General features: G+C 40.9%; 1 protein-coding gene across 4 annotated transcripts in view; it reads left to right on the plus strand.

Annotated features, from left to right (window-relative positions):
• Positions 1-27,120, plus strand: part of NPNT (nephronectin) — a 41,689-nt gene extending 14,569 nt beyond the window's left edge. For 2 of the 4 annotated variants that reach the window (XM_042812705.1, XM_042812706.1), the window contains 10 exons: positions 1,450-1,542; positions 5,798-5,917; positions 6,733-6,852; positions 9,858-9,992; positions 10,960-11,082; positions 13,007-13,333; positions 19,023-19,118; positions 19,469-19,567; positions 22,778-23,034; positions 25,043-27,120. In XM_042812705.1, coding sequence (XP_042668639.1) covers positions 1,450-1,542; positions 5,798-5,917; positions 6,733-6,852; positions 9,858-9,992; positions 10,960-11,082; positions 13,007-13,333; positions 19,023-19,118; positions 19,469-19,567; positions 22,778-23,034; positions 25,043-25,138 — 1,466 coding nt within the window. In that variant the 3' untranslated portion in view covers positions 25,139-27,120. The remainder of the gene's footprint in view (positions 1-1,449; positions 1,543-5,797; positions 5,918-6,732; positions 6,853-9,857; positions 9,993-10,959; positions 11,083-13,006; positions 13,334-19,022; positions 19,119-19,468; positions 19,568-22,777; positions 23,035-25,042) is intronic. The other 2 variants (XM_042812708.1, XM_042812709.1) reach the window with 1 other exon arrangement.
• Positions 27,121-27,528: the final 408 nt, after the last annotated feature.

Below are 27,528 nucleotides of genomic sequence, written 5' to 3' on the forward strand. Positions count from 1 at the left end.
TTTTTTATCATTTTTTTCTTAAATACTTTATCATTTTTTAGGCCTGAACTGGGTAGCTTAGTGATAAGCTGCACTGTGTAAATAAGAGTTGAAAAGACGAAGCCTTCTTTTACTGAATTAGCATCTTGGTTCACTGTAGGTTATATTAATCAGACATTCATGCATGGTATTGGTGACAAAGTTGCTGTGGCAGATGTCCATGAGGTTTTTGAGATTCCTGCTGACAGCAGTGTCGCAGACATCCATCAGTCAGATCAAGTCACTACAGCCTGTATCAGTTCTACCTCAGATGGCTGTTCCTGAGGTTGGATTATGCACTCCTGCCATGTGCTAATCCCACATTTGGTTGAGACCCAAATGGTGTGTGCTTGATGCAGAGTCTGCTTTTGCTGGAAGAATATCTGAATGTATGGCTGGGAAGGGGGCTACAGCACAGCTCAGCCCCACCCCCAGTGTAACAACTGGGTGGATTAGAACTGTAGGCATCCCATGAAGCCCACTTATGTACAGGATAAATGTGATCTGTGTTACTGTACTTCAAAATAGCAAGTATTCTGTTCACTCCAGAGGCCATCTTTTTCTTTTCTGTTCCGGAATAATTATTAGTAATAACGAAGTAATGGTATAGGCAGAAGAAATGTTGGAATTTCCCTGTGGAGGTGGAAGTCTTTCTAGAATATGTGAGTGGTGCTGGGCTATGAAATGTGAGTGCTGATAAACAGGCTTTACGTCTCATCTATTTGTGGTCCTCAAAGATAAAGCCATCTACCAGGGATCAATCCAAGAGAACAACGGAATCTCACAGCAGAACTGTTGCACTGCAACTGTGTGAGGATGCCTGAAGGCTGGTCCTTTTCCAGTGGCAATCACAGAACGGCCCGGGTTGGAAGGGACCTCAAGGATCACGAATCTCCAATCCCCCCCACAACAGGCAGGGCCACCAACCTCCCCATTTAATACTAGACCAGGCACTCACTTCAGGTCACTTAGGAATTAGGATAGCTGATACTATCTCTTTCATATTATGCTGCTATCATCAGCAGCCAAATGGCAGTGAAATTGCCCAAATCTTGCAAGTAACTTCAGTGTTTCCCTTCTAGCTTTTTAATATCGGGTTAACAGCCATAAGCAGTTAAGGGGAAAAAAAGAAAAGAACATTCTGAAAGAAAATCCCTCATGCCAGCTCTCAAGTTTATAGCAGTAAGAACGAAACTAAAGCTTCTTTCAAGATGTGTTGAACGGTAAATTGATACCAACTCTTCATTAAGACCTATCTTTATAGACAAATGTGAATAGTTGCAAGCTTGCCATTTTTACAAGCGTATGCAGGCTTCTTCGTGTGACTGGGAAAGGTTGTCTTCATGTGAAGAATATAAAACATCTGTTTTGCATATTGCAAAGATTTGGTCATTTTGTTTTTTAATTATGCCTTCTTCCCATCATGTGAAGATGAGCAACTGTATTCAAGTCCACCTGGTCAGAACAGTGAAGCACATCTATTCCGCCCCCTGGAGCATCGTTCAAGAAATACACCTTCAAGGGGTGAGATGGTCCCTGTATTTCAGGCAGCGTGCTCCTTCTACCTGCACGGCTTGAAATGATAATAAATCTCTTGCAAAGGGGGAGGAGGCTAATGGAACAATGGCTGCGATGCAGAGGCTGAACTTGCAGTGTCGTTAGCATGCAGAGCAAATAACTGATTGTATTCCCTTGATACCACGTGTCTGTTATTCTAAAATGTCTTGACTCTCCATCACACCCAGTGTTGTAACCTGCTTTTGTTTCTTTCCTCTGCTTGTCTTTCAGGATCTGCACTTAAGTTATTTCTAAGCTCCTTTGTGAACTCAGAACGATGGGAATTGTTTATTGGATCAAATAGAGGCAGAAGTTGGTGCTTGCTGGGAATGACAGCTTGAACTACTTTTTTATAGTATGAGTGATAGTTAAATCCTTGACTTTGTGTTGGGTCGCTGGTAGTCTCAGTCTGAGTAAACTTGTTATTGGATACCTGACGTGTTTTCTGATTCAAGTTGGCCAGTAGGCAGAAAAAGGCAGAAAAGATTTGAGTTCTGCAGCCTTTTGCAGGAACTAATTATAAAGAAAATAGCAGAGTGCACTGTGCCTTCCTAGGAAGTAGTGCTTATGTACTCACCAGCTGTTTGCGGGCTGGTTCGGCCCGGTTAGTGGCTGGTGGAGTGGGGGAGCCCAGACCCTGCTGAGTGTGCCCTAAAGTTGGTAATTATCCATGATGAAGTGTGAGGCTGTGCAGTGGTCAAAGAAGTCCCTCCAGGTTTGCCAGTGTAGCTCTGTTGTCATTTCCTTGCATTCACATTTTAATTTCTTTTCTTAAAAATTAAATACTTGCACTCAGCAGCTTTGCTTCTGTTTTGGAGCTTCTTTCCACAGTGCCTAAAGCTTTCAGCCTGCTTTTATGTGCACTACTGTGTTCTGTTACTTGGAAAGTAAGAATGCTGGTTTTGTACTGTGTAATTGTAGTAACTGTAGTAACTGTAGTAACATGTCAGCAGTTCAACAGCAAAACTTCAGGTGTGGGACAACAAATGGAGATTCCTGCAAAGAAATTAAAGGGATTCCTAAAGGCCAACGCTATGAAAACGATTAACATTTTTAAATTCCAATGTGAAAGTTCAGCCTATGCATTTTATACATCTTAGTTTACTTTTTTTAAAGAGGAAACTACTGCTGTTTTCTCTTTGCCTCTTTTGATGCACTTGTACTGAGATGTCTCTATAGATGTTGTTTGAAGTATGCAGTTGATATCTTTGGGTAAGTAACTTGACCTTTTAAAAGTAGCATATGTTCAAGAGGTATGTTGCTATAGCTGATCATTTGACTGCTAACAGGAGCCTGAACCTGTTCTTGAAAGAAACAGTCCTTACTTATAGAACAAGAAACCCATCTGAAGCAGACAGAGTATATTAATAGCAGGAATGTTGCAGTGCTCCCCCTGTTTATGTGCAGTACATCCGAATTCTTCTGTGGGAAGCATGCTGTTGCAGATTATGGGAACACAGGGGTAGATAAAGGGAGCTGTCAGCATATTCATGCAGGCCTGTCTAAAGAACCTGCAAGACCTGCCAGTAATTATCCAATATACCTGTTAGGAAGCTGAGCGTGCTTGCTGTGTGGTTTCCGAGTACGTGCCTGCGTTGCTGAAAAGAAGTAAAAGGCAAGTTGCACTTCAGGGAAAATAAGGGGCTGGGCAGAGCGCTTCAGTGCAACCTGCTTGGAATGTGGCTTTGCTTTTAAGCAGCTGGGGCACTGCCAGTGCTGTTTTCCTGAACTGTGGCATTGCTTCTGACTCCATAAGATTAATAACATCTTTCAATAGCTGATGTCAAAGGCTGAAGTGAAAGCCCATGACACGTGAGCTTTAGATTTTAGTGGAGCTGCACTAACAGCTTATTTCTGATGCCTTGTGACCTTAGCTTTCTGTTATGTCAGCCAAGGTTAAAAAAATCAGACTGTTTAAAGGCACAGGCATTTTATTCACAGCTATGTATTTTTAGACCTGAATCAAAGGGGTCAAAAGCTGATGCGACAACAGTTGCTCACAGGCAGAAATGGAATGCAGAGAACAAAGAATTTAGTCGAAATTTTGAAAACAAAACCTGTGTAATACAGTTGATCTGCCTTTTAAGATTACGTTATTCTCAAGAGTGTCTTTGTTTGTCAACACCTGATCTTTCATTTCTGTACTATTTTGTACCAAATGGTGGTGTACTATTCAGGTGGGACTCCAGTTATTTAAGGGTCACAGCGCAATCTATGCATTATGGAGGGCAGCAGATTTTAAACTGAAAACAGTCATTAGTAGCCTTTCAACTTTGATCTGTGTAGCAGTTCTGGAAGCAGCCATGAGAGACTGTTGTTAAGGGTAAGAAGTTTTGGAAGTGTAAGCGAGACGTTAATGCAACTACAGTATCTGTCAGAGGAAGTTCCACAGAAGGAAAAAAAGCAGCCCGCTGTGCTACCTAGAGAACTTTGCTCCCCCAAATATTTGCCAGTTAATAATTAAGCATTCTTCTGTCTTTTTTTTTTTTTTTTTTTAAGAATAAAAAATTTAAGAGTAATTGTCCTCCACTGTCATCATCATCGTCTGTTGCTCTTCCATTTGACCTGTGCCTGTATCTGTCAACTCTTAGCTGAAGATCCCTGTTTCGCAGTAGGAAATGTACATCTCTTCTACATCTGTTTCTCTTTTAACAGGGCAGTACAATTTATGATTCTCTGCTATTGGTACCTGCTGGGAGAAGTATGCTCTCCTAGCAACTTCAGAAATGCGTTCAAACTCCTGAAGAGTGAGCATTGGGAGGGGATGCTGCTTCTGCAATGCAAGCTCTGCAGGAAGGTTGCAGAGGAGGTCATTCGTCCTTGTTTCCAAGACACAGGTTCATCCCTCCTGGCAGCCTTTCCTTGCTGAAGACATGCTTATGCTCACCTAGTCTTCCTCACTGCTGTAGGAGTGCACGTTGCTCTTCAGGCTTCTGAAGGGAGGAAGTAGACTTCAGGAAGATCTTGTTCAGCCTTCCAAAGGGAGGAAGTAGAAACTGTAACCCTATTAGCCTGTTCCAACAGAAGGGGAAACTTGCTGCTCTTCCCAGGACCATGGAAGATGAGGTCAGGTGGAGAAAGGCTGTGGGATGTGGGAGACATTTCTTTGCATGACATCTGCTCTTCCTTGGCTCTGTGAAGATGAAAACAAAGTAGCTCCAAAGATTTGTTTTCATTCGCACAAACACTGTTGGAACTCTCAGAAACAGAGGCAGCATTAACAGTGCTCATTTCTAGGCATCAACAGAATCCTTGAGTCTGATTTTGAATCATATCAGTGACTTGGAGTACAATGTGTTTATTTTTCTCTTGATTGCTCGACATCACATTGATCATAATGGAAGGGAAAGTGGTGATGGCTGTTTGCAAAGTTCCTGGAAATAAGTTGCTGTTATTGTAACAGCACTCCAGTGGCATTGTGCAATACTGGACGCACGGCCCAGTCATTAGTTAAGTGCTTGCTGGCTGGATTTGTGAATATATTTATTGTGTTCACCTGTGCTGTCATCTTTAGTGATCCGTGCACAAATAGCTAAGTTCTGTAGTGAATTATTCTGGTCTACCAATCACATCAACATATGGTCCTGGAAGAGAAGGAATTCCTGACTCCGTCTTTTCTTGTGGGCTTAGTGTTTTCAGTTAAAGTCATGAGTTCTGTATTATAAATCTGAAATAATAACCTTTAACAGTAGTCCTTGAAAAATATCACTGGTGTCACATGTACTTTTTTTCAGCATTTCTTGGATGATAAGAAACACTTTTTTTCCAAGGGATTGTTTTAAGGAGATTCTCATCAGCTTTTCTGCTTTCTGCTGCAACTGACTTTGAAGCATGACAGCAAATCACCAAATTGCTTTCAGACGCACTCCAGCAGTGACTGCAGCAGTGATATGTGCTTCTCTTCTCTAGAGTTCTGATTTGGGCAGTCTGCACTTCTACATTTGCTAATGAAATTTGCCAGTGCTTAACTTAATGATAGTTCTTTGTTTTTTACTCATTTTTATGAAGAGGTACCTGAGAAACAGAAGTACATACTCCACATGGCAGGAGGACAGAACAGTACATTGTAGAGTTTGTTCTGGACGTTTGCTGGACTGCACGTGTAGAGCTAATTGCCATATTTTTCCTTCTTTCTCAAAGAACTTGTTTTAATCGGCTTTTCACACATAATTGCTATGGTTTTTTTTTCCCCCATCCCCTTCCCTTGTACTCTTTGTTTCAGATCTAAACGAGTGTGGACTGAAGCCCCGGCCGTGCAAACACCGGTGCATGAACACCTACGGCAGCTACAAGTGCTACTGTCTGAACGGCTACATGCTTCTGCCAGATGGAACCTGCTCCAGTACGGCAAGGCTTGCTGCTTTCTTTTTCATCAAAGCCCCTGCTTGGGTTTCCCCAGGAAACTTGTATGAAATTGTGTCCCATGCTAGAAGATTTATCTTGCTAGAAATTAGGCTCTTGTACAAATTGAGCTGAGCTGCTTTTTTTTTTTTTTTCCCTAATGAAATTAGCCTGAACAAACCAGAAGCAAATAGTTTAATTTTATTAGTTTTATTATAAGCTTTCCCAGAAGCATTCTTCAGTGCTGTAAATCACTGCTAATTGGCCTTCAGGGAGAAGTGCTTGCCATTTTCATTGCAGCAAGACACCTGCAGCTCTGTTGTATTTTGTCCTTATAAATGTAAAATCATTAAAGCTGCAGATGTTGGTTGTCTGGTATAAAATCGTACCGTCATCTCTCTGGAGATCAGGTTCCTACTTGCTCCCATAAAAGTGGATATTCTGAGCGTGTGGAGAGAGAGAAGGGAGAAGAAATGACCTCAAATTAAAGATAGTCCTATTTTAAAATGTGGATAATGTCCAGGACATGTTATATATAGTACGTACTGGAATTTATTTTCTTCATGAGGACTACATTCCATTACTCGCTACAGTTGTAGGGCTTTTTTTCTATTGTTGTCATTTTTGTTTTTTGTTGTTGTTTCTTATAACCACATGCATTTGCTCTCAAAGCCTGAATGACCACCTGTGGAATTCTACAGGTGATTTCTTTACTTGTATCGTAACTATAGCATGTCTCAGTTCCACAGAGGTCACAGTGATTCTCTGTTACTGGTCCGTGTCACTGCCTAAACACGTTCCATTATTTGTCCCTAGGTGCCCTTTCTTGCTCAATGGCAAACTGTCAGTACGGCTGCGATGTGCTCAAAGGGGAAGTGCGCTGCCGCTGTCCTTCTCCAGGCCTGCAGCTGGGGCCTGATGGTAGAACCTGCATAGGTGAGTGATCAGTTGCAGATTTAATATTTAATATATATTTTTTCCTCATAGAATTTTCATCCTTACACTGAATGCATTTTAAAAGTTCATCAGGTGTATTTAGAATGCAATGTACATGTAGTTTCAAGAGGTGACTAATGAGGATGGAGATGTACTGCTCAGCTATTCTCAAGTGTTCTACATCAGAGATCCCCAGTGCTTTCCTCCAGTCTTGCAGGTTTCATTGGCATCCAAGCCCCTGGCCCTTACTACTGTCTACTGTTCCTGTGTAATTTTAAAGTACTGCTAAAGTCTTAGCAAGAGATGGCTTTCCTTCATGGGGCAAAAAACGCTCAATCTCCCTTTTTTGGTACGAAATGATTGGGACGTATTCTTTCTAAATAATTTCTCTGACAAGCTTAAGTTGTGCTAAACAGTAAATACCTCCAAGAATGACAATTATTTGTGGCTAGAGCTTTGTCTTTTCCTGACATGTGCTCAAGCCATTTGCTGTTGGTGAGTTTGTCTGCTCCAGGGAGTGTGCAGACACTGCTGCAGTGTAGATGCAGTAGAAAAATAGCATTGTAGATGGTAGTAAGAAAATTGAAGTGTGCATTGACTGCAGCTCATGAAATCCTAGTTCGAACAGAGATTGAAAGACAGCTGGGAATGTAATGCTTATTTTTAGCACAGGTTTAAATTCCTCTAGACATTATTCTGTTCTTAGTTTAACCTACAGAGATCATTCTCTTGTTAAAATGTTCCTTCCAGCCAACCAGTGTAGAGCAACCAAACAATTCAGGTAGGAAAGCAACTCATTTCGAATAGATAACAAAGAAGTAAAAAAGAATTCAGCAGAGTATTCAATGAAAATAGGGATTGACTAATTAATGACTCTCAACTCAATAAATCTGTGTTCCCTGCTCTTTGGAGTAGGTTTGGTATACATTTTACCTTTAAAAGATGTGTAGCTATTTGAGGACTGAAAATCATAATTATTTTCATTGCAAAAGAAGGTCTCATTAGATGTTTTGCTTGTGGATGGAAACTTAAAAATACATCCTTGTAAACTCAAAAACCAAATTATTTTAAAATCAGCATCATAGTCGGTTAGTACTTGGGTTGGTAATGCGGCCTTACAGCAGGACAGAAGCAATCCTGTTTGTAATCCTGCTTCCCTGTTGAACGCTGGCTCTGACAGCCATTGGGTGCTGCTTGTAGTATTTGCTTTAAGAGCAGCCTCTGGCTTGGGTTTGGGAGCGTGCCTCCATTGCAGACCACTGATTCCAAGATCAGAACGCAAATCACCCCTCTGTGCCTGGTTTTCATGGGCAGCAGGTGTGAGCTACAGCCTGCTGCAGCAGGCAAAGGGGAACCTCCTTACAGTGTTTGGGCCAGGTGCAAAGTGGTGCAGGTCTGCGGGTTTGCAGGAAGCCCCCGTCACTGTGCTGTGCGAGAGCTGTAGGAGGCCAGCACTTTCCTTCCATCTTCTGCCTAATGATCAGTGTTACTCCTACCAGTAAAGAGCATCCACTCCACTTCCCATGTTACATGCGAGCAGTAGACATGTGTCAGTTTTCAACAAAGTATTGATTAGCAGTTCAGTCCTGTACCTTTAGGATATATTATTGCCTTGAAAATTTAACAGTGTGACAACATCCAACATGCTAACTTCCTTACATGAATTTGCAAATACGTGAATTTGTACAGAAGGAAATTCAGGCCTCTCTCACGAGCAGGAGGGCATCAGTCACTCAACTTTGTTTTGCAGCCCTGACGCTTGCAGCTGAAATGTTCCTTTTTCAGAAAAAAAATTGCACAGAGAGCAAAATCTTGCTTTCCCACAGATTAAGAGCCTGATAGAGGTGCAGAGGAAAGGCCTGAACTGTGCCCTGCAGATAACTAGCAAACGTCAGAAGCCGTGTGCTTAAGAGGCAGCCGTGCGTGGCAAGTCCCTACCTCAGAGAAGAACTGAGGTAGATTCAAATACTAAGGAGATTTCAGCTCAGTTTTCAAGGGCTAGAGAATGAGTGGTAGTGCGAGCAGCTTTTGAGTATCAGCCTGCTTTCCTGCTGAGAGCCCTGCACGCTGTGAGAGCAGGCTCTGTTGGCATCTACCTGATGTACTTAGCATGAAGCAGCAGCTTCAGGGAGCTGAGAAGTGTCATGCTGGATGAACATCCCACAGCTCAGAGCTCTGTCCTTACCTAGATGAGACACTACGTTAGGTGCTGCTGGCAGAGCAAATATAAGCCATGCGTCTCAGCACCTTTGATATCTGAAGGTCACCTTACACACATCTCCATGAAAGACGGGTCAGCTACGGTGCAGGGTAAGAACTTGCAAAGCAGCAGACAAAGTGTTTGGCCTGTAGTGATTGACCCAGAAACATTGCACCCTTGGCCTCAGCTTGAACTCCTTGTTGAGAGCAAGTCCTGAACAGATGAGAGTTTCTGATAAGCTCACTGAGCAGGCTGTGGATTACGGATGCTTGAGATCTTTATAAAAGCAAGTGACCTTCTATCACATGATGATGTAGTAGGTACATATGGCCTGTGCTACAGGAACAGTGTTTCAGGCATATTTGGAAAAACAGTTACTGGGGCATTTTTTATTATTATTTCTCACCTATATCCAAGTGCTATCTTAATAACCATGCAGGGCTTAATGGGAGAAAAGTCATACAAGTGCATGATATAGCTTTTCTTCAGCCAAACACCATTACAGTATAAGGATGAATATTTTCAGGCCTTGAAGAAGGCATTCTCTTGTCACTCACAGGGAGTTGGGAAGGCTTCTGGCATGGGAACCATAAGAATCTGGGCATGTGGTTAAGAGCTAAACCGAGGTGACACAGCTAGAAGTGCTCAGGTGTTACTGCTGGCAGACCACCTTGCATTCAGAATAACATTTTCAGAAGTACTTTAGCTATTCTTCAGTTTTCACAATGTGAAACAGTTTCATGTGGGTCATATAGCTTGCATTTTACCTGTTACTAAGAGTAATGCAGTTCCTCTGTTTCCACAGATGTTGATGAATGTGCCACTGGGAGAGTTATCTGTCCGCGATTTAGGCACTGTGTCAATACTTTTGGAAGCTACATGTGCAGGTGTCATAAAGGCTTTGACTTAATGTATATTGGAGGCAAATACCAATGCCATGGTAATACCACCATATTTCTTATCTGTGTGTAACCAAGGTGTATTTTATAAACTTGAATTAATGGTTTAAAGAGGAATATTTGCTTATGGCTGGAATGTTGAAGAAGGTTATTGTAGATTGCTCTGCATTTGTATTTTAGGAAAGGGTGGGTAATAGAACTAACTAGACTGAATGTGAAACTGGAAGCGTATGTTTTACTCCTATTGCAACTGGTTCTCCTGTGAAAGGTAGCGGGAGAGCAGTGCTGGTGCTGCAGGAATTCCTGCCTAAACTTCATCCCCACAGGTTTCACTGGGCAGAGACAGTTGTAGGTTTGGAGCAGCACGTCAGCTTCGGCTGTGTCTGAGCTGTCGTGCAGTTGTGATCCATTGCGTGCCCCAAGATCCAAGAAAAGAACAGTGCTTGGGGCACACCCCTGCTCCTTCCAAACCAGGCTGCAGAACCTGCTTATTCTGGAGACAGGGTTGGTAAATAACTTACCTGTCTTTGTCTCCACACATGACTGGAATGCAGCTGGTGTATGTTGTTCAACAGAGATGTTTCTGATCCCACTGCCTTAGTTTCCCATTGCCTCAGCCAATGTATGATCCTTTTTACTGAAAAACAAACAAACAAAAACAATTGTGTAGAAACAATGAGGCATTGCTTTATGTTTAAGCATAGTTTTAGAGAGAAGTCTTTGTGCAGAGGCCTAAAACATATAAAGGTCATGTATGTAGTTGCTATCTAGACATAATAGGTACAATAAAGAGGAAGTGTTTTATGAAAAAAAGTAATTTTAATACCTGGGTGTTTAAAATGTGGATATTCCTGAAGTCACCACATTAACTTCCAACTTTTTCCATTTCATTTCTTTTGAATTTCTTGAAATTTGCATTTTTTCATGATTGTGCTACTGTTCATGTTTTTGCAAAGATAAGCAGGAAGAAAGGTTTCTTCTGATTTTTGATGTAACTTTCTGTTGCAGATATAGATGAATGTTCCCTTGGCCAGCACCTTTGTGGTAGTTATTCACAATGTTACAATACACCAGGATCCTACAAATGCAAATGTAAAGAAGGCTACAGAGACAATGGAACAAGCTGCATACGTATGTAAAGCTCCTTTTCCAAAAGAAGTTCGGAAAGTAAATTCATGTGTCCATGAATCCTATGTTGTACCTTCTCAGGTATAACGCTATCAAGCTTCATTTATCTCAGCTATTTTTAAAAATTAATGAAGGTCAGAGTTTTGAGTCTTAGCATGCTTCGATAAAAATACCTCTCTCTCAGACACTTTCATAATTAGAAAGATATTCGTCTCACCCTATTCAGAGCTTCATTCTAGAAGTTGCTTCACAATGAGGACAAGTGAGTAAGTGGGATAAGTCTGGTCAGACAGTACATATTACTCATATGCTGCTATTACGTATGCTCTGCAACATGCCCCAGTCAACAGTTTGCCATGTCCACTCCCCAGATCTTAGCAGAGCTGAGAGAGGATTTCTCTGGAAGAATTTCCTCAGAGGATTCATATTTGTGTTAGGAGAAGCAGTCATCCCTCTTGGTACAGAATAGGCCATTCTAGCTCTTTAACATGCGATGTCCCTCAGGACTGCACAGCTCTGTCTGCACGATCATTTTGAGCACCCTGTGTTCATATGTGGGTTCTGGTTGTTGGTGACTCACCCGTCTTTCTAATGAGCAGTACTGCTGCAAACTTGTTTCCTTTGGCTTTAGTCATTATGGCTATGCTCTCACTATGGTGATCTTTCACAGCACAAATGCTTATATATATATATATATATGTTATATATGCTTATATAGCTTATGTTATATGTAGACACACTTGTCATGTTACTGGGACGTAGTCCTATGATACATTTGATATTTTTATTCGCCACAGGGTAAAAACAGCAGGCTATTCAAAAGAATAGTAGTAAGCAGATGGAAAACCTTTTAACCTGCTATCTTCAAACAGTTCACTGTTTAACAAGCAGTATCTTAATTTCAGCTCTGTGTTATACTTCAAACACTTGTGTGTCCACAAAATAAATGAGTAGAATTCTTACTGGGGCTTTTAAGATCTCTAGTGAGATGAAAAGGTTTATTAACAAATAGTAAAATACAAATAACAAAACAGATGTTCTTGGATTTCATGTCTATAGAAACTCTCCTTATGATATAAATCTAAAATTTGTTACCCTTTATTTATGAAATACTGGGGAAGGTGGTATTGTAGGCATTGTCACTGTATTATAGGTGGGGCTCAATTCATCTTTTCTTTTTTGTGGAGGATTAAAAAAAAAACAAACCACCATTCACTCATTTTCCTGGTGCTCAGCAAAGAAAAGATTTAAAAGACAGCTAGTTGGCTTCAGTTAATTGTCTATAAAGTGATAAACAGTTGTAGACGAAGAGGAGTGTTTAAAAGAAGTGGAAAGACTTGAAAAGTACTTTCTTAAACCAAAGGTATCTGCCCTGAAATGACCTGCCTTGACTGGAATGGTTGTAACACTGGAGTATTACTAAACTTCCTCTGAGTAAAAATGTGTGAAGTTTTACAGCTTAAGATGTACCTTCATGTCCATGCTACTTTACTAACAGCTCATTGGGGTGAGTTTTGTTGACTGAAAGAGAGTTGATGCTTGGGAAGATGTAGGCACTGTGTGCCTGCCTTTGGTCATGCTAAATCATCTCTGATACACTGTAATGAGAAGTACTGATAATTCAGTAGTGTTGATGCTAAGGTGTGTGACTAGTTAGTGGAAACATTCAGAAGAGGCATTAATTCAGCAGACTCTTCATGGCAATGAATTATATTCTGAAGTTTCTGGAACGAGGAGTCCATTTTGCTCCCATCTTTATTCTCTTTGCAGTTACTCCTAAGATAATGACTGAACCTTCTGGTTCATATCACAGATTCAGGGGCACACTGTGCTTCCTACAGGAGGCACCGGTATAAGAAATAGGATTCCTGATGCGGGATGACAGAACAGCCCCTCATTCCACCATGTGTACTTGCTTTTGTTACAGAAAGGCCGGTGACCAGACCAACAGCTCGACCCACACCTGCGCCAACAACTCGAACCACATCAAGGCCAACAACTCGACCCACACCAAAGCTGACCACTAGGTACATACCTGTGACAACAAGGCCAGTAACAAAACCAGTGGCAAAGCCTGCACCTCCAACGCCACCTCTACCTACAACGTTAAGACCTACGCTGCCACCACAAAGAACTCCTCTGATAACCACCACACATCCTTTGCTTGTTCCTGTTGAAACTACATCTTCCCAAGGAGCTACAGATGATAACAGGATACAGATAGATCCTCAGAAGCCCCGAGGGGATGTGTTCAGTAAGTAGATTTACTTACCCTTTCATTAATTGTCATTGTAGAAACCAGTGTACTGTTTTGGTGTTTTGGAATGTTTTATCAATGAGAATGAAGGCATGAAAGTGAAAATAGTCATGTGCTAGAGCTGTGTAAATAACTGATTTTATGACCTAACAAAAATGTGTGGAAGAAATTCTGGATTAATTCAACCAAAAATTCCAATTAGTTACATTTTCAGATGAAAATTTTGGAGGGAGAAAGGAAAGCCATTTTGTTGGAAAAAAGAAATATTGAAATACAGTGTAACTCATACTCGTGCAACTCAGGATTGCTTTCAAACCTGACTTTTTTAGACAGTGTATTTCCCTAGCTTTGAGAACAGTAAGAAATAGGATCATGTCTGGTTTCCTGAGGTTCTGTTTTGCTGCTCATATTCCATGAATCCAAACAGTCTTCGATATTTATGACTAAGCAACTGTAGAATTACATAAAAATAGCATGGAGGTTAATGGTATGGAGTGCATCTATGAAAACAGATACGTAAAAGCTGAGAAGGCTAAAGAGTCTTCTAGCACAAGGAGGAGCCTTTTTAAGAGCTGCTCTGAAAGATGCAGCACTGTTTCTGTGCCAGCTGTAGCACATGCCTGAGATGGCATTACTGGCACGTGTAGAGCTGCACACATCTGCCAAGAAGCATTCAACACCCAATTTTATCTTTAGTTCTGCTGCAGATCTTAGAGATGGGGAGGGTGTGTTGGATCAGCCTATTTCCTTCAGCATGATGTACAGTAAAGCTGCTGAACAATGGAGGAGGAGGAAGTGTGCTGTCCCGCAGCAGGTGTACAAGCGATGTGGGAGTTTTTGCTTTGGCATCTATGTAGGAACTTCTGGGGATGTGTTCTCTTAGATCATTAAAGAATGAAATATTTTTGTCCTTACTAAAAATGGTTTGTTTTCCCTGTTCACATTTTGTCTGAACATTATTTAAGATAGGAAAAAAAAAGCATGACTTGGAATTTGGAAATATATATCCTGGTAGTGCTCAGAGTTTTCTTTTGATGCTTTCCAGGTTAATTTTAAACAATCCATATAATACATTCAGTTAAAACTGAATGTTTTAACTGTTTTTATGTAAGAATTTTAAAAGAAATACACTAAGGACTCCCAAAACTTAATATAATGGGAAACATAGTTAAAAATACAGTGTTCTGTGGAAATTATTTTAGGCTATAGCAGTGCGTTCTAGAATGCAGCAGTATTCTCTCTAGAGGTTAGATTTAGAAGCTCCTGCTTTCAGTTTGAGTGTCTGGGATACACTGTTGTACAGCCAGCCTATATGTATTTATATAGGAAAAGTTCATCTACGAAGTGTTCGCTTTTTGTTCAGGTTAGCTGCCACCCTTTGAGGGTTGTGCGTAGCTTCAAAGGCGTCAGGGCGCAGTAAAGCAGGATTCCAAGAGGTGTCAAGCAGAGCAGTTGTTACTGGCTTCATTTGGCAGGATGGGGAATGGATAGCTCCTCAGATCAAATCAATAAGTATGTCTTTAATCCCACGTTATCTTTTCCTCTATGTCCTGCTACAGAGCTGCCCGGTATACCTGTGTGTGTGATTGGTATACCTGAAATACTCTAAGTTTGCTCTAGAGGATAGGAGTTAGCACCGTTATTCTCCCCACCTTTGGCTGCTTTGCAGGAGGTATTCCCTCCCACCTGACTTGCGTCCAAAGGGATTTAATTAGTGAGTACAAAAAAGCATTTGATTCGGATTTGAAACCTACAGTGTGGTGGAAAACAGTTCTGTTCTTGGAGAAGGTGTCTGACACAGCAGTGTGTCAGTACCTGCTGCTTTGCTCAGCCATCTGAGCACTTCCGTTGGACAGTCCATGGCCAAAGGGGTTGGCAGTGTGCTGCACGCTGATAGAGGGCCCATGCTCTAGGCCAATTTCTGCAAACATAGTGGCATTCAGGAGCGAGGGAGGGAATGAGATTACACAAGCACACTTGCTTTCTGCAAGCATTTCTCAATTTTAAATTTTTTATTTAACGTTTTTCTGAGGTTGCTCCCAGTGACACGTTCACACTTTTCTTCCTTTGTTGCTACTTGTCCTGCCATCTCATGCTGAGCAGACCTCAACTAAGCTTTCACTTCAGAGCTGATCAGCTCTGAAGTCAACTGGGGCCCAGTGAAGTTGATCTGTTAGCAGCCACAGAGAGCACAAAGCGTGTTGCTGTTAATGTTCTTTAAATACCTTTGCAGTTTTTGACAGGTATCGGGTTGTTGCATTTCCCTTGACGCTTTCCCCCTTTTCTAAACATGCCTGTAATGGCTTTGGGGATCTACTTTTCCACAGAACAAAAAAAAAAAGAGTGTTTTTTAAAATGGAATTCCTACACTTGGCCTTTGAACCACTCAGTCAGATGCAGACAGTGGAATCTGGCACCAAGGATAATCTTCTCCTGATATGGGTATGGGGGGAATGGAAATGAGGGAGGAATGCAGCGATGGCTTTAATGTTTAACTGTTTCACTGCAAACTGTGGTGAAGGAACCTCTCCTGTTTACTAAGATGGATAAAGTGTGACAGGTAGAATATACTTCTCATTAAGAGTAGGAATTTCTGTTACCGTTGGGATCTTAAAACAGGTCTTAAAAACATAAGCTTAAAGACAAAACTTAACGCACTGGGTATCAGCATTGAAAGACAGTTGAGCAAGTTTCTTTCTTAGTCCCCAGTGTTGCTGAAAAGACTTGAACTTGGAGTCACTTCTCGTAATAGCTATTAACAAGATTTTAAGATGGGATTTTTTCTGCTGCCCCTTCCAATGACTGAAAAGTCCTTAGTGTAGTAAATGCAGTTATGTGATCCTTGAAACTGTGGAAATAAGGGAAGCGCTAAAAGTAAAGACTTGGGTTTGGTTATTCCGTGATATCATGGAAATAGCATTTTACAGTAGCATTTAACTTACCCTTACTGTTCTGACAACTATTAAAATGTATCTGTCTTAATATTTAAGCATTTGAGATGGGCACTTTGTTCCTGTTTGTACTTTGGAGCTAAACCCTAAGATTGAGGAGCTGATAGTTTAACCACAGGGCCTGTATGTGAGCTTTTGAAACAAGTTGTTTTAGCTGTGTTTCCCTCAGACTGAATTGCTACTTTCCAGTGCTTCTCTTTTCTCTTTAGAAAAGCACACTGCTTTAAAAAAAAAATCTTCTGGAAGTACATATAATAAGATGTTTGATTTAGGTCAAAAGTATGAGCTTTACAATCACCTGAGAAATGCAAGAGTAGACTTTGGAGTGGTTGCTCATCTGCACCATTGCTGAGGAGGGTGGAACAGTCCACAAACACAGTTCCTGAAGTAATTCTTACCACAGAATTGGGATCTGCAGATTTATGCTGTGCAGCCAGGACACCAGGGATATCTTTTTAGCCTGGGATAAATCAAAGTCTTCCCTGGGGGAAAGGAGGATGTACTCTTCTTTAAATGACTGTGGAGTTTGACTGACCTTTGGGCTACCCTTTCCTTTAGCTGCTTTCTGCCAGTTCTGTGTGACATCTCATCACTTCGGAGGATTTTTGCAAGTGGAATTTAACAACTTTTAATCATAGCAACTATTCAGGCTGAAAAGCTTTTTATGAGTTTTGTTTTGACCATGAGTGGGAAGTTTGGTCATGATCATTGTGTGGAATGGAAATGTATAGGAGTGCAGTGCTCCTTGTAAGGCAAAACTGGGTAGTAACAGTAGTAACAGTTACTGTAACGGGAAGCTGCACTCCATATTTTGCTTTGGTTTTGTACCACCAAAGCAACGATAGGGCTGTAATTAAAACGGTGTGATTCGTACAACCATCTCTCACACTCCCAAGCTTAGTAATTAACAAGTAAATGAAAATGGTCCTATTTGCTTCCCCAGGGATTACAGAGCTGAAAAGAAACCAGTCCTTAGCAGTTGCTAAATGTTCCCTCCCTGCCCATGCATCCAAGAAGTGCTCCAGCTAATTCACGTGGAGGATATGGCAGTGTTGATGTATTGGCTCACTCAGAGCTTACAAAATTCTCCAAGAAGCCAGGTTTATATTTAACGAGCTTTATCAAACTGTTCAAGTTAAGTGAAAAACACACTTGACATGCTATATAAAGTACACAGAAAGGGCCTGGAAAGCTTGCAGAAAGTAGCTGTGCCAAATACTTGCTCCCACGATCACCACTCCTGATACACGTTGTCGTGGTGCAACGCAGGGAACACATGGAGCACACAGAGAGTCCTGCATCGCTTGTGGTAACTTTGCTCTTGGATCGAGTGCACATTCCTCTCATTAGGTGTGAGCACTGAACAGGCTGTTTGAAAGCCCAGTGTGCTTTTCTAGGAGCCCATAAAAGCACTGAGAGAGGACTTAAGGGGAAAGGTTTGAAGATTTGTTTTTAACTTTTATTTTTTCAAACCTTTAATTATTGGCAAGTAATGTCAACTTTAATTTGGAGAATGCTTGTATGTGTGCACAGACAGAATGGATTTTTAGAAAATGAACATAAAATATAAAAGAGATTTATGGAATTCTAAGTATATGAGAAATGGTGTTGTACTAAGCAAACTGAAATAGTGATAATAGTAAAACAAATTCCTAATATTTCCTGCAGTTTGTTCCTGCAGCTTTTTGCTGCCTGAGCTGAACTGTTTTTTGTTATGTGACTGTATTATTTGTGCATAGATATACTGCAGAACGTTTACTGGACTAAGTGGTGTAGGTTGTTCAGATTCATAAGACTTCTACTGTATTAAATCTCACAGGAGCAAAAGAAACCCATTAAACAAAATAGTAAAAATATAACTGCAAACAATATCTTAAAAAAGAACAGGCCTTTGCTCCCCAGGCTCACCTGAAGTCCTTAAGGCTGATCATGCACTGGTATCATGGACTGCAAATTGATGTCTTCCAAAATCTACAGATGATTCTGAAAATGAAAAAAAAAAAAAAGAAAAGTTGTAAGAATTAGTGTAGAAATTAACAAGTTTCATACAACCTTTGAGTTTATTTATGTGTTACAGATCTTGTAGAGCATATTGCTTTTAAAATAATTTGCACTTGATTGATTATTTTGTCCCAAATGTAAGAGGCACAACGCTACTGTACTGTTTTATGGTTGCTCTGTCTTCTGGATTTGGAGTTCTTACAAAGTGCTATCTATGTGTTGTCCTCGTGCAAAAGAATCTTTGATTTGATTTTTGGGTTAAGGAGGACAGACAGGATAGCTCCTTCTTTCACATGGAGCCTCATTCAAATGCCAGTGCCTTGTGCTGAAGTTGTCCTTTGAAGCATCTGCGCAAGGTGAGTGGATTGGAAACTGAGAAAAGGCTTTAATGTGTCTGTACATTGCTGAGAAACTGCTATCTTAAGAAGTACATTTGGAGAGGAATTGTGTGCTTCAAAGTTAGAGATTTCTTTTTTTTCTTGGTTGAAAAAGCAGCTTTCGTTAGAAGAGCCCTTAGCAGCTTCGCAGTCACCTTTTACAGAGCTCAGATAAATGTTACAACATAAATCACCTAGGCATAAAGTTTATGCATCTTTGTGTCAACTGTAATTAAATATATCGAATTTTCCAAGAGAAGCACAACGCCCAGAGCTGCTCTCTGTTTTTTATTATAGATAAGGCAGTGGGTCACTATCTTTATCTCGTTCATTTCTGAAAACCTACTTTTCTCACAGTTCCACGCCAGCCCGGAGTGAGCAATAACCTGTTTGAAATACTTGAAATTGAAAGAGGGATTACTGCTGATGAATTCGAAGCAAATGATGACCCAGGTAACGATCAGTCTCCTGTTTGGGGCCCAGGGTTTAGGATTGCTTGAGACCTCTTGTGCACAATTCACAGGACTCCCGGATCTTATGCATCCTGTTAGGCTGTGCTTTGTAAAAAGAAAACCACTACCTAAATGGCCCTTCATAATCTGTTAGGAAAAGGAACTGAGCACAAAAAAAGCACAAATTGTTAGTAATAACAATTGTATCCCTTTTTGTTTTAGTGTTTTTGTACGTCCTTTTTCTAGTGCTCCTTCACTTTTGTATTTCTGTGCCTGGGTCAACCACCAGGGCTTTAGTTCCCCAAGCAAAAGACTTAAATCACTGTTTTGCTTTTTGGCTCTTCTGCCTAGGCACGCTGGTACACAGCTGTAATTTTGACAGTGGCCTGTGTGGATGGATCAAGGACAAGGATGATGGTTTACACTGGGAGCCAGTTAGAGACGCGTCAGGTAAGGCACATGCATACGATCTTATCTTGTAGTTGAAGAAGTATCTGGTCTTGAGGTTGATAGCAGTTCTTGAGTTATGACAGATTTACACAGATTCTGTATCACATTAGTTGTGGTATGTATTTATTTCAGGCCCACACCTCTTCTGTGTATAAAATCAAAACTGGGGATTCCAACATGAAAGGTCATTCGTGTTTTTATCTTAGCTGATATCTTTACAAGAAAAATGGCTCCAAAAGAGGAATGAGCGTGTTCAGGAAATGATTGTACACAGTAACAGATCACCCAGAGGGTGGTGATACGCTGGAACAGGCTGCCTGTTCCAGGCAGGAGGAGGTTGTGGATGCCCCATCACTGGAGGCATTCTGGTGGTTGGTGATCCTGCACATAGCGGAGGAGTTGAAACTAGATGACCATCGTGGTTCTTTTCAACCCAGGCCATTCTATGATTCTGTGATTAGCTTATTTTTCGACCAATGATGCAAACTTAATGATTTCCATGTTACCAGTAAAATGAGAAGGTGCTGCAAATAGTCTGTTCTGCTGTTACTTACAATGCTCCGGTTTTAATGCGATCTGTTTCACTTTATGAAATTCAGTGCGAAGTTACGGAGAGCTGTGTATAGGAAAACCATTAAGTAGCTGGAAGGAAGGAAAGTCAGGCTGCCAGTGCACAGAGATTTCTGAGAACAGGGAAGGCTGGGGTAAGAAAAAGTGACCCTGGGGCAGCGCAGTAGGCTTGTGCAGGACAGGAGGAGGCTGACAGCCACAGCCCTGGGGATTAGACACACAGCTCTGGCTGCCTGTAACCACGGGATTACCTCATACCCAGAAGAGGAAGAGCAGCCTTTGATGTACACAATGTTGGCATTATGTGAGCGGGTGGAGGCTGAGGAAGGAAAGTGCTCTCAGGTGGTAAAATGCTGTAGGTGGTAAATTGCAGAGGGAAGATGAGGGCACTGAGCTGTCTTCCTTATGTACCACCTTGTCAGAGATGCCTGTGCTTCCATTTGCTACCGCAGCATGTGCGCCCTTTTCAGGCTGTTAATTATCTATACTTTAAAAATTGTTGTTAATACACAGAAGTTCCAGTACTGTGATTCTGAACTAGCTTTTTTTTTTTTTTTTTTTTTTCCTTTTCAAAACTTTTTTTCCTCTTGTGTTGAGTTCCAGTCAGGGACAGTCTCAGCTTTCTGTTTCCTGTGTATGCTCTGCTGCTGTTGACACAACCTGTTAAAACCAGTCCCCTGAAGTCACCCCCCCTGCTCCCTCCTGGCTAGAATACCTCGTTTCAGAGATTTATTTTCACAGCTTGTGCCTGAGTGTTTGCTTTCACCTTTCAAAGTTTGATATTTATTGGCATTTTGAAAGGTGCCATGCTGAAGCTGTACAAGCTTATCTTGCATGCAGAAAATGCTGCTTTGAGGGGACCTTCAACTGTAGGGACATGCCTAGAGATAGGCTGGCGTTATGCCTACCTAAATCTGTTTCCTATTGATTGGATTCAGTCACTGTAACTATCTGAAACAGATGCAGGTAATGAGTCAAATCAGTGATGTAACTGTATGTACAACAAACAAGTGCATTATTTCAAGTCTCTCATTTTAGCAGTTGGTGACTTTGATACAAAAACAATGCATTTCTACAAAAAAAAAAAAGCAAGCTTTAACACATACTTGGACAGATGTAACCCACTTTATGCCCAAATGCAGACCTGAGACCTTAGACAACAAAAAAATACTTTGCTTAGCTAACTCTCATTGGAAAAAAAAAAAAGGAATTTTAAAATGGATGTAGAAGTAGAGAACTGGAGAGGAGGCTTGTTCTCCTTTGCTTCAAAAGCCCTGGTACCTTGTTGTGGGATCTCACAACTTTAGGGGGAAATAATTGTGGCTTTAAGAAGGAGCCTTTTAAGAAAATGACTATTTTGAGTAGAGGCTGAGTAGAAATATGGCCACAATTTAAAATAGTATTCCATTCTGTAGTGAACCAAAATTGTATGTCTGCAGTATTTAAAAATAATAATAATAAAAAAGAAAATGAACATTTCTACATCATAGGTTTCATTTGGGGAGCCTGAATGGCACTTTCTCAAAAGCTCTTAAGGTAAATCTGCTCTTACATAAATAGTGATTCTGAGGTTCAGAGCAAGAGAATCTTTCTCTCTTTCTACTTTACTCTCATTTTTTCTCTTTTCTTTATGCTCTTCTTTCTCCCTTCTTGCTATCTTCGTATTCTTCTTTCTTCTCCTCTTTTTTCTTTCCCTTCTCTCTTTTCCCCCTCTTTTCTTATTCTCCTTTCTTTTTTTCTCACTTCCCTCTTCTTTCTCTTTTCACTCTTCCTACTCTGTTTTCTCTTCTCTCTTCCCCCTTTTCTCTCCTCCCCTCTTCTCTCTTCCTCCCTTCTCTTCCACTCCTTAGCTTCCTTTTCTCTCCCTCTCATCCCTCCATCCTTACTTCCCTATGATATCCACTACTTTTCCGTGCACTTGGCAGTATTTTTATGAAGCCACTTGCACTTTCTCATGATCATGCACTAATTTTTAATTAAGTGCTTATGTTCAGTAGCAACTCAGTATTGTTGGAAAAGACTTCAGCAAACGTATCAGGCTGTCAGCCTTTTGGAAATCATAGCTCTGTCCAGCTTTCTATGTCTTGTCCAGATTAGGAATTTAAATTATCGTTAAATAAAAAAGCTGTTCATGTGTGCTAATGGAAACCCTGTGAGACTTCATGCGTTAAGACAGTTCTCAAGAAAAAAAAAGGAACGGATCTGGGGGTCAGTTATATTGTAGTATATTTATGCAGGCCTTCATGCAATGGCAAAACCCTGCAGCTTACAATATGTGTAAAGCAACACAGTAGCTTTAATATCAACGGGAATTTAAAACCAACGTAGTCACCCAAGGGATGTGTTAAATGAACAAATATATGAGCTTCATTTTCAAAAGATACAATATTTGCTTTGTAAAAAAAGTTATAGGAAAGATCTAACCTGGTACCCAATGTAAACAAGGGACCAGGACTGTAAATCTTACCTTGTGGGAGGGAGATGTGGCAGTTCCAGTGCATATTCCAGCTATAATACACTTCAGTGAAGATTTGTGGACCTTGTGGAGCCCTGTTTTGTTTTTTTCACAGCACTTAAGCATTTGGTCCTGAAATTTTAAGAAGTAAAATGGTAATGAAGGAATTGCTTTTTGTTTTGCAGGGGGACAATATCTTACCATCTCTGAACCCAAAGGCACAGAGGGAAAAGCAGCACATCTTATTCTGCCGCTGGGCCACATGGCTCAGCCTGGGGACTTGTGCCTGTCATTCAGACACAAGGTGCCCGGGCTGCATTCGGGTGCCCTGCAAGTCTTTGTGAGGAGAAGTGGTGCTCATGGACCAGCTGTGTGGGGAAGGAACAGCGGGCACGGCTGGAGGCAGACACACATAACTCTGCGAGGACTGGGCATCAAGAGTGTGAGTACAACTGCAAGGCCTGTACTTTTTTTCCCCATGAAAATCTGAAGACACTTGGTTTTTGTAGCACTTGGTTATTTGCTTCCTGGGTTTACTTCCAGACCTTTTTATTTCTACATTTATCCTTGCCAATGGAATCACATTTCTAATTAGTTCTGTCCAAAAAAAAAAAACACAAACAGAAACCAAACCAGCACACCAAACCTGGAGCACTCATAGATCTAGATAGATAGAAGCCTGCACAATAGCCAGCACTGAGCTACCATGTATGGCTCTGTAATTTATTATAATCACTTCGGAGGTGAGAGCAACCTACAGGACAAAAGCATACCGCCAAGGGATTTCCAAATAGCCTGTATCAGGATGGCTCATGAAGGATGATTTTTGAAAAATACAGCATCATTGGAATACAGATAGTCATCCCTTGTGGATTAATAACTGGTTAAAGAGGGCACGGATAGTGCAAACAGTCAGTTCTGACAGTGCAGGTCGCTTACCTGTGCAGCTGCCCATGATTTTGCTTTTCAGCTGAACTGCTGCCGATCTGGATAAGGAGAAAAAGCTAAGATGCCAATAACACAAAACTGTCTAATGTTATCAAAAACAGCTGTCTTAAAGTACCATCTTTTAATCTTAAAGTAGCATCTTTTAATACCTGGAGAGCTTAGAAACACTGGCTGATTAGAATGATGCATCAGAAGGTCAGCAACTTCTTCAAGCTCTGCTTTCTTTGAAGGTAGTTTCTGTTTCAGATCAGAAGAAAAGGTATGGATGCTTTAAGGGTGGAAGAGGCTATAACACACATTATAGTGGTCCTAAAATTAAGGCTGAAATTAATGCAGATAACTGTCTGAAAACTTGCCTTCAGGAACAATCGAAATGATGCCCAACATTCTGCTGGCTGTAAATGAATGCCAGACTGAGAACATGGACATTTGTAGCAGGGAAACAGTATACTCAGCAAAAAAAATACAACAGAGTAACTGTAACACTGTAAATAGAGGTAAGGTGCTTCCTAAGGTCTCTCTTTTTAAGAGCAGCTCTTGAAATAAGTGTGTGTTATTAGATATTTTCATTTTTCTAAATAAATGATTGATAGATGCCCCCACGCTTGTAAACAAGAGCAGGAGTCCCTTTGCACCACCCCTGCTGCAGCAGCAGCTGTCAGCATGGCACATAGCCCCTCACTGAGCAGCGCTGCTCTGCAGCTCCTCACACAACCATCAGCCTGGGAACTTTTCCAGCCGGGGGGGGCAGCCTAGGATGCTGGCCTGAACCCTTTGTGTCATTCATCCTGAGGATCAGGGAATGAAAGCAAACTCTAGTCGAGCAGGGAAGGCCCCAGCCACAGAGAAGTCAGGAAATAAAGACATATTTCTAGCTATTTAAAAAACAAAAGCAACCAACTGCTGGTGCTTTTGGGGCACCTGCTGGAAACTTAAAGAGAATATAAATGAAAGGAGTCCTTTATCACACTTCCTAATGAATAAGCTTTGTGTTTTTCACCGCCATTTTTTGAGGACAAATTATAGCTCCTGCAAAGTCATGGTAAAGTACAGGATGAGTGTTTCTAGTTCTAGCTGTGCTTGGCATTTTACTAAGTCAGCGCTAAGGTGTTTTAGGAGTGGAAGGCTCTTCTATTAGACAACAGTTTTTGTTAAAACAGACAGGATTTGATGTTTGCTGTGAGGACAACAAGAACAGTGCAGCAAGGAGCTACGGAAAGCACCACAGACTCTCACATGGAAATTCTCACCTTGGTAGTGGCACCTGGAACAAAGCTTCAACCAGCGCCTTGATTTGTGTCATAACTCTGTCCTGAACTGCTGCCACTTCATAGGGATCCTGCCAAAGAGAAAAGGAGCAGAGAAACAACAATAATTCTAAGCAGAACAGATTGGCTGAGCTTTCTTACGCTTTTACATTGTTACTGTTAGGCAGTTGCCCTCCTAACCAAAGATTCTTCCATCTAATTTTGGCACTCCAATTGTTCTGTTTGTTTTCCCAGGTTATTTTCAAAGGAGAGAAAGGAAAAGGAAGAACTGGGGACATTGGACTGGACGATGTGATGTTGAGAAGAGGACACTGCTCTGAAGAGCATTAGCAAAGACAGTGGAGTAGCACAGCCCACTCCTGCAGCCCTTCTCATGCTATTCTTACTGAGCTTTGAAACAGAACTGCATGAAAAAGGAAAAACAGATGGAGAATGACAATTTCTTAGTGGTCTGCTAAGTGCAATCTCACTGCAACTTCAATTAAAAACATGAAGACCTCCTCCTGGAATTCAGGAACTATAAATCAGTGCTGGTTGTTTCTATTAATCCTTGCCTCTAAAACATGTTTTGTATGTAGTAACTTTATCCCGTTTAGCCCGAGTACTCACCCAAAGAGCACTTGTGAAAAAGGGAGAATTAATTACAAACAGTATGAAATCTCTGGCTTGGAAAGTCTTAGTATTAACAGATATTCATTATTTTCCCATAGTGTTACTCTTCTATTAATTAGATTTGATAGACAGTGGGATTGTTCTGGCTTCAGAGCTATCCGAAGCCTGGACCTGAATTCTGGATCACTGCCATTGACCTTTGAAGAAGGGTTGTTCCTTATTAAACAGCATTTATTTTGGTCTTGCATCTGTATCAAAAAGCAGTTATATAGAGTAGGCACTGCATCCTGTAATATTGCTACTGCTGTGTTTTGTGTATATGTGTATGGTTATTAACGTATTTATGTTTTTAATATTTACAGACTCTAGTTGCAAGATAATTGGCAGTCTGTGCTTTCTTACTGCACAGGAGAGGAGCTCAGCACACTGCGGGATCCCGCTGGTCGTGCCGAGAAATAGGTTACCAAAGTCAGCTAATGGTGCTCATTGCAAAGTGCCAGTACAGTATCCATGTGGTAATATGCTGAAGGCAAAAGACCAAATCCTTACCTATTGTAAAGTGGCACCTCATCATGCTGCACAGGTCTGTCTCTAGCTCAGGAGCCAGCCCTCAATCCTGCCAGCAGCTCCTGCGCAGCCTGCAGAAGGCCACTGGCAGACGGTACGATTGTGCCCATCGAACCACCAGGAACGATCCCTGCCACACGGGGCACGAGCCTGTGTGTAAGCGAAAGAGGGCAGCTGTGTTACTGCTGTACAAACAATTCAGACCATGAAATGCCTTGAGTCACCTTTGTATAATGTCCATGTTCTACCCAAGTGTTCTGTATATAATAAACATCCAACTGTTTAGAACTAGAACAAATGTTAGCTCTCGCTGGCGCTAAATATTTATCAGAACTTTGGGCTAACTTTCTTAGTTTTGTGTCATGCACTTGGTCTGCAGATTCCCAGGGAATTCTTCCATTTGGTTTAGAACTTTTAGATGAGAAACATCATCATCACCGTTAAGGATTCTAATTTTGACAATAGTAACATTTCAGAAAATGGCAGAAGATGGATAAAGTGTTCTTAGTGGCACAGTCTTAAAGCTTAAAAAATATATACGTAGCAAAAATAGGTCTCAGATCTTTTAAATACTTACATAAAGTGTAAAACAAATGTCAGCTGCATATCTTGTTACAGAATTGTAATTAAAACTAAGTCAAACCTTGCAGCAAGGCTACAGCCATGAGAGTCCATATTCCAAATGGCTGTTTCTGCCAAAGTACCCTTTTAAGAACATTTTTCCACTTTGTCCCTTAGGACACCATCAGCATTGTATGTACAGCAAAAGCCTGTGTGACCAAGCAGATCGATATTCTCCTGCACAAATGCATCAACAAACATTCTGAAATGGAAGCGAACCACATATTTGTTAAAATTCTGGCAACTGTTTTGCTTCAATTATGGTCATGATCTGTCTTCTCTTACGTTATTTTGCAGTGTGTCAGAAATATTTGTGAATAGTTGAAATGACTTGTCTCCTTATTTTAAAGTAATCAGTAAAGAAAGCTGTTACTTGATACTACTGGGAATATCTTGCTTTCATTTCTGGATCAAAACTCTCATTATTGCGATGGAATGAACCAAGAGATGACAATGTAGTACTTAAATACGTAACTATTATCAAATTTTAAATTAAAATGCATTTAACTATGTGAAAGTGGTATATATATATTACTCAAAAAGAAGAGTTACAGTTTCCAGCCTAGCTTTTAGAACAGTTTCACAGGTAAATAAGCATTTTCAAAATATGAAGTGTGTATTTTAGAAATGGCTACCGCAGTCTCCACACTGCAGCACAAATTGTTACAGTCTGGGGCTTCAAACAAAATTAACATACTTGGATCTGTTTCTCATACAGTGGAAGAAGTGGTGTTTCACCATGTATTATGTCAGCACTCGAAGACTGAGACTCACTGGTTGAAATAAAAATCTGTGTAAGTAAGTAAGGCTTACTGGGGTTTGCCCACAAAATGGCAATTTAGAAATGGGCGTTAGAACCCCAAGTGTGCATGAATACAGATGGTAAACAGAAGGAAGTACTCAGCTGACAACGGGAGGAA

This window comes from Centrocercus urophasianus, unplaced genomic scaffold (genome assembly GCF_019232065.1).
Source record: "Centrocercus urophasianus isolate 14NV4802_14NV808 unplaced genomic scaffold, USGS_Curo_1.0 seq_13, whole genome shotgun sequence".
Lineage (NCBI taxonomy): Eukaryota > Metazoa > Chordata > Aves > Galliformes > Phasianidae > Centrocercus > Centrocercus urophasianus.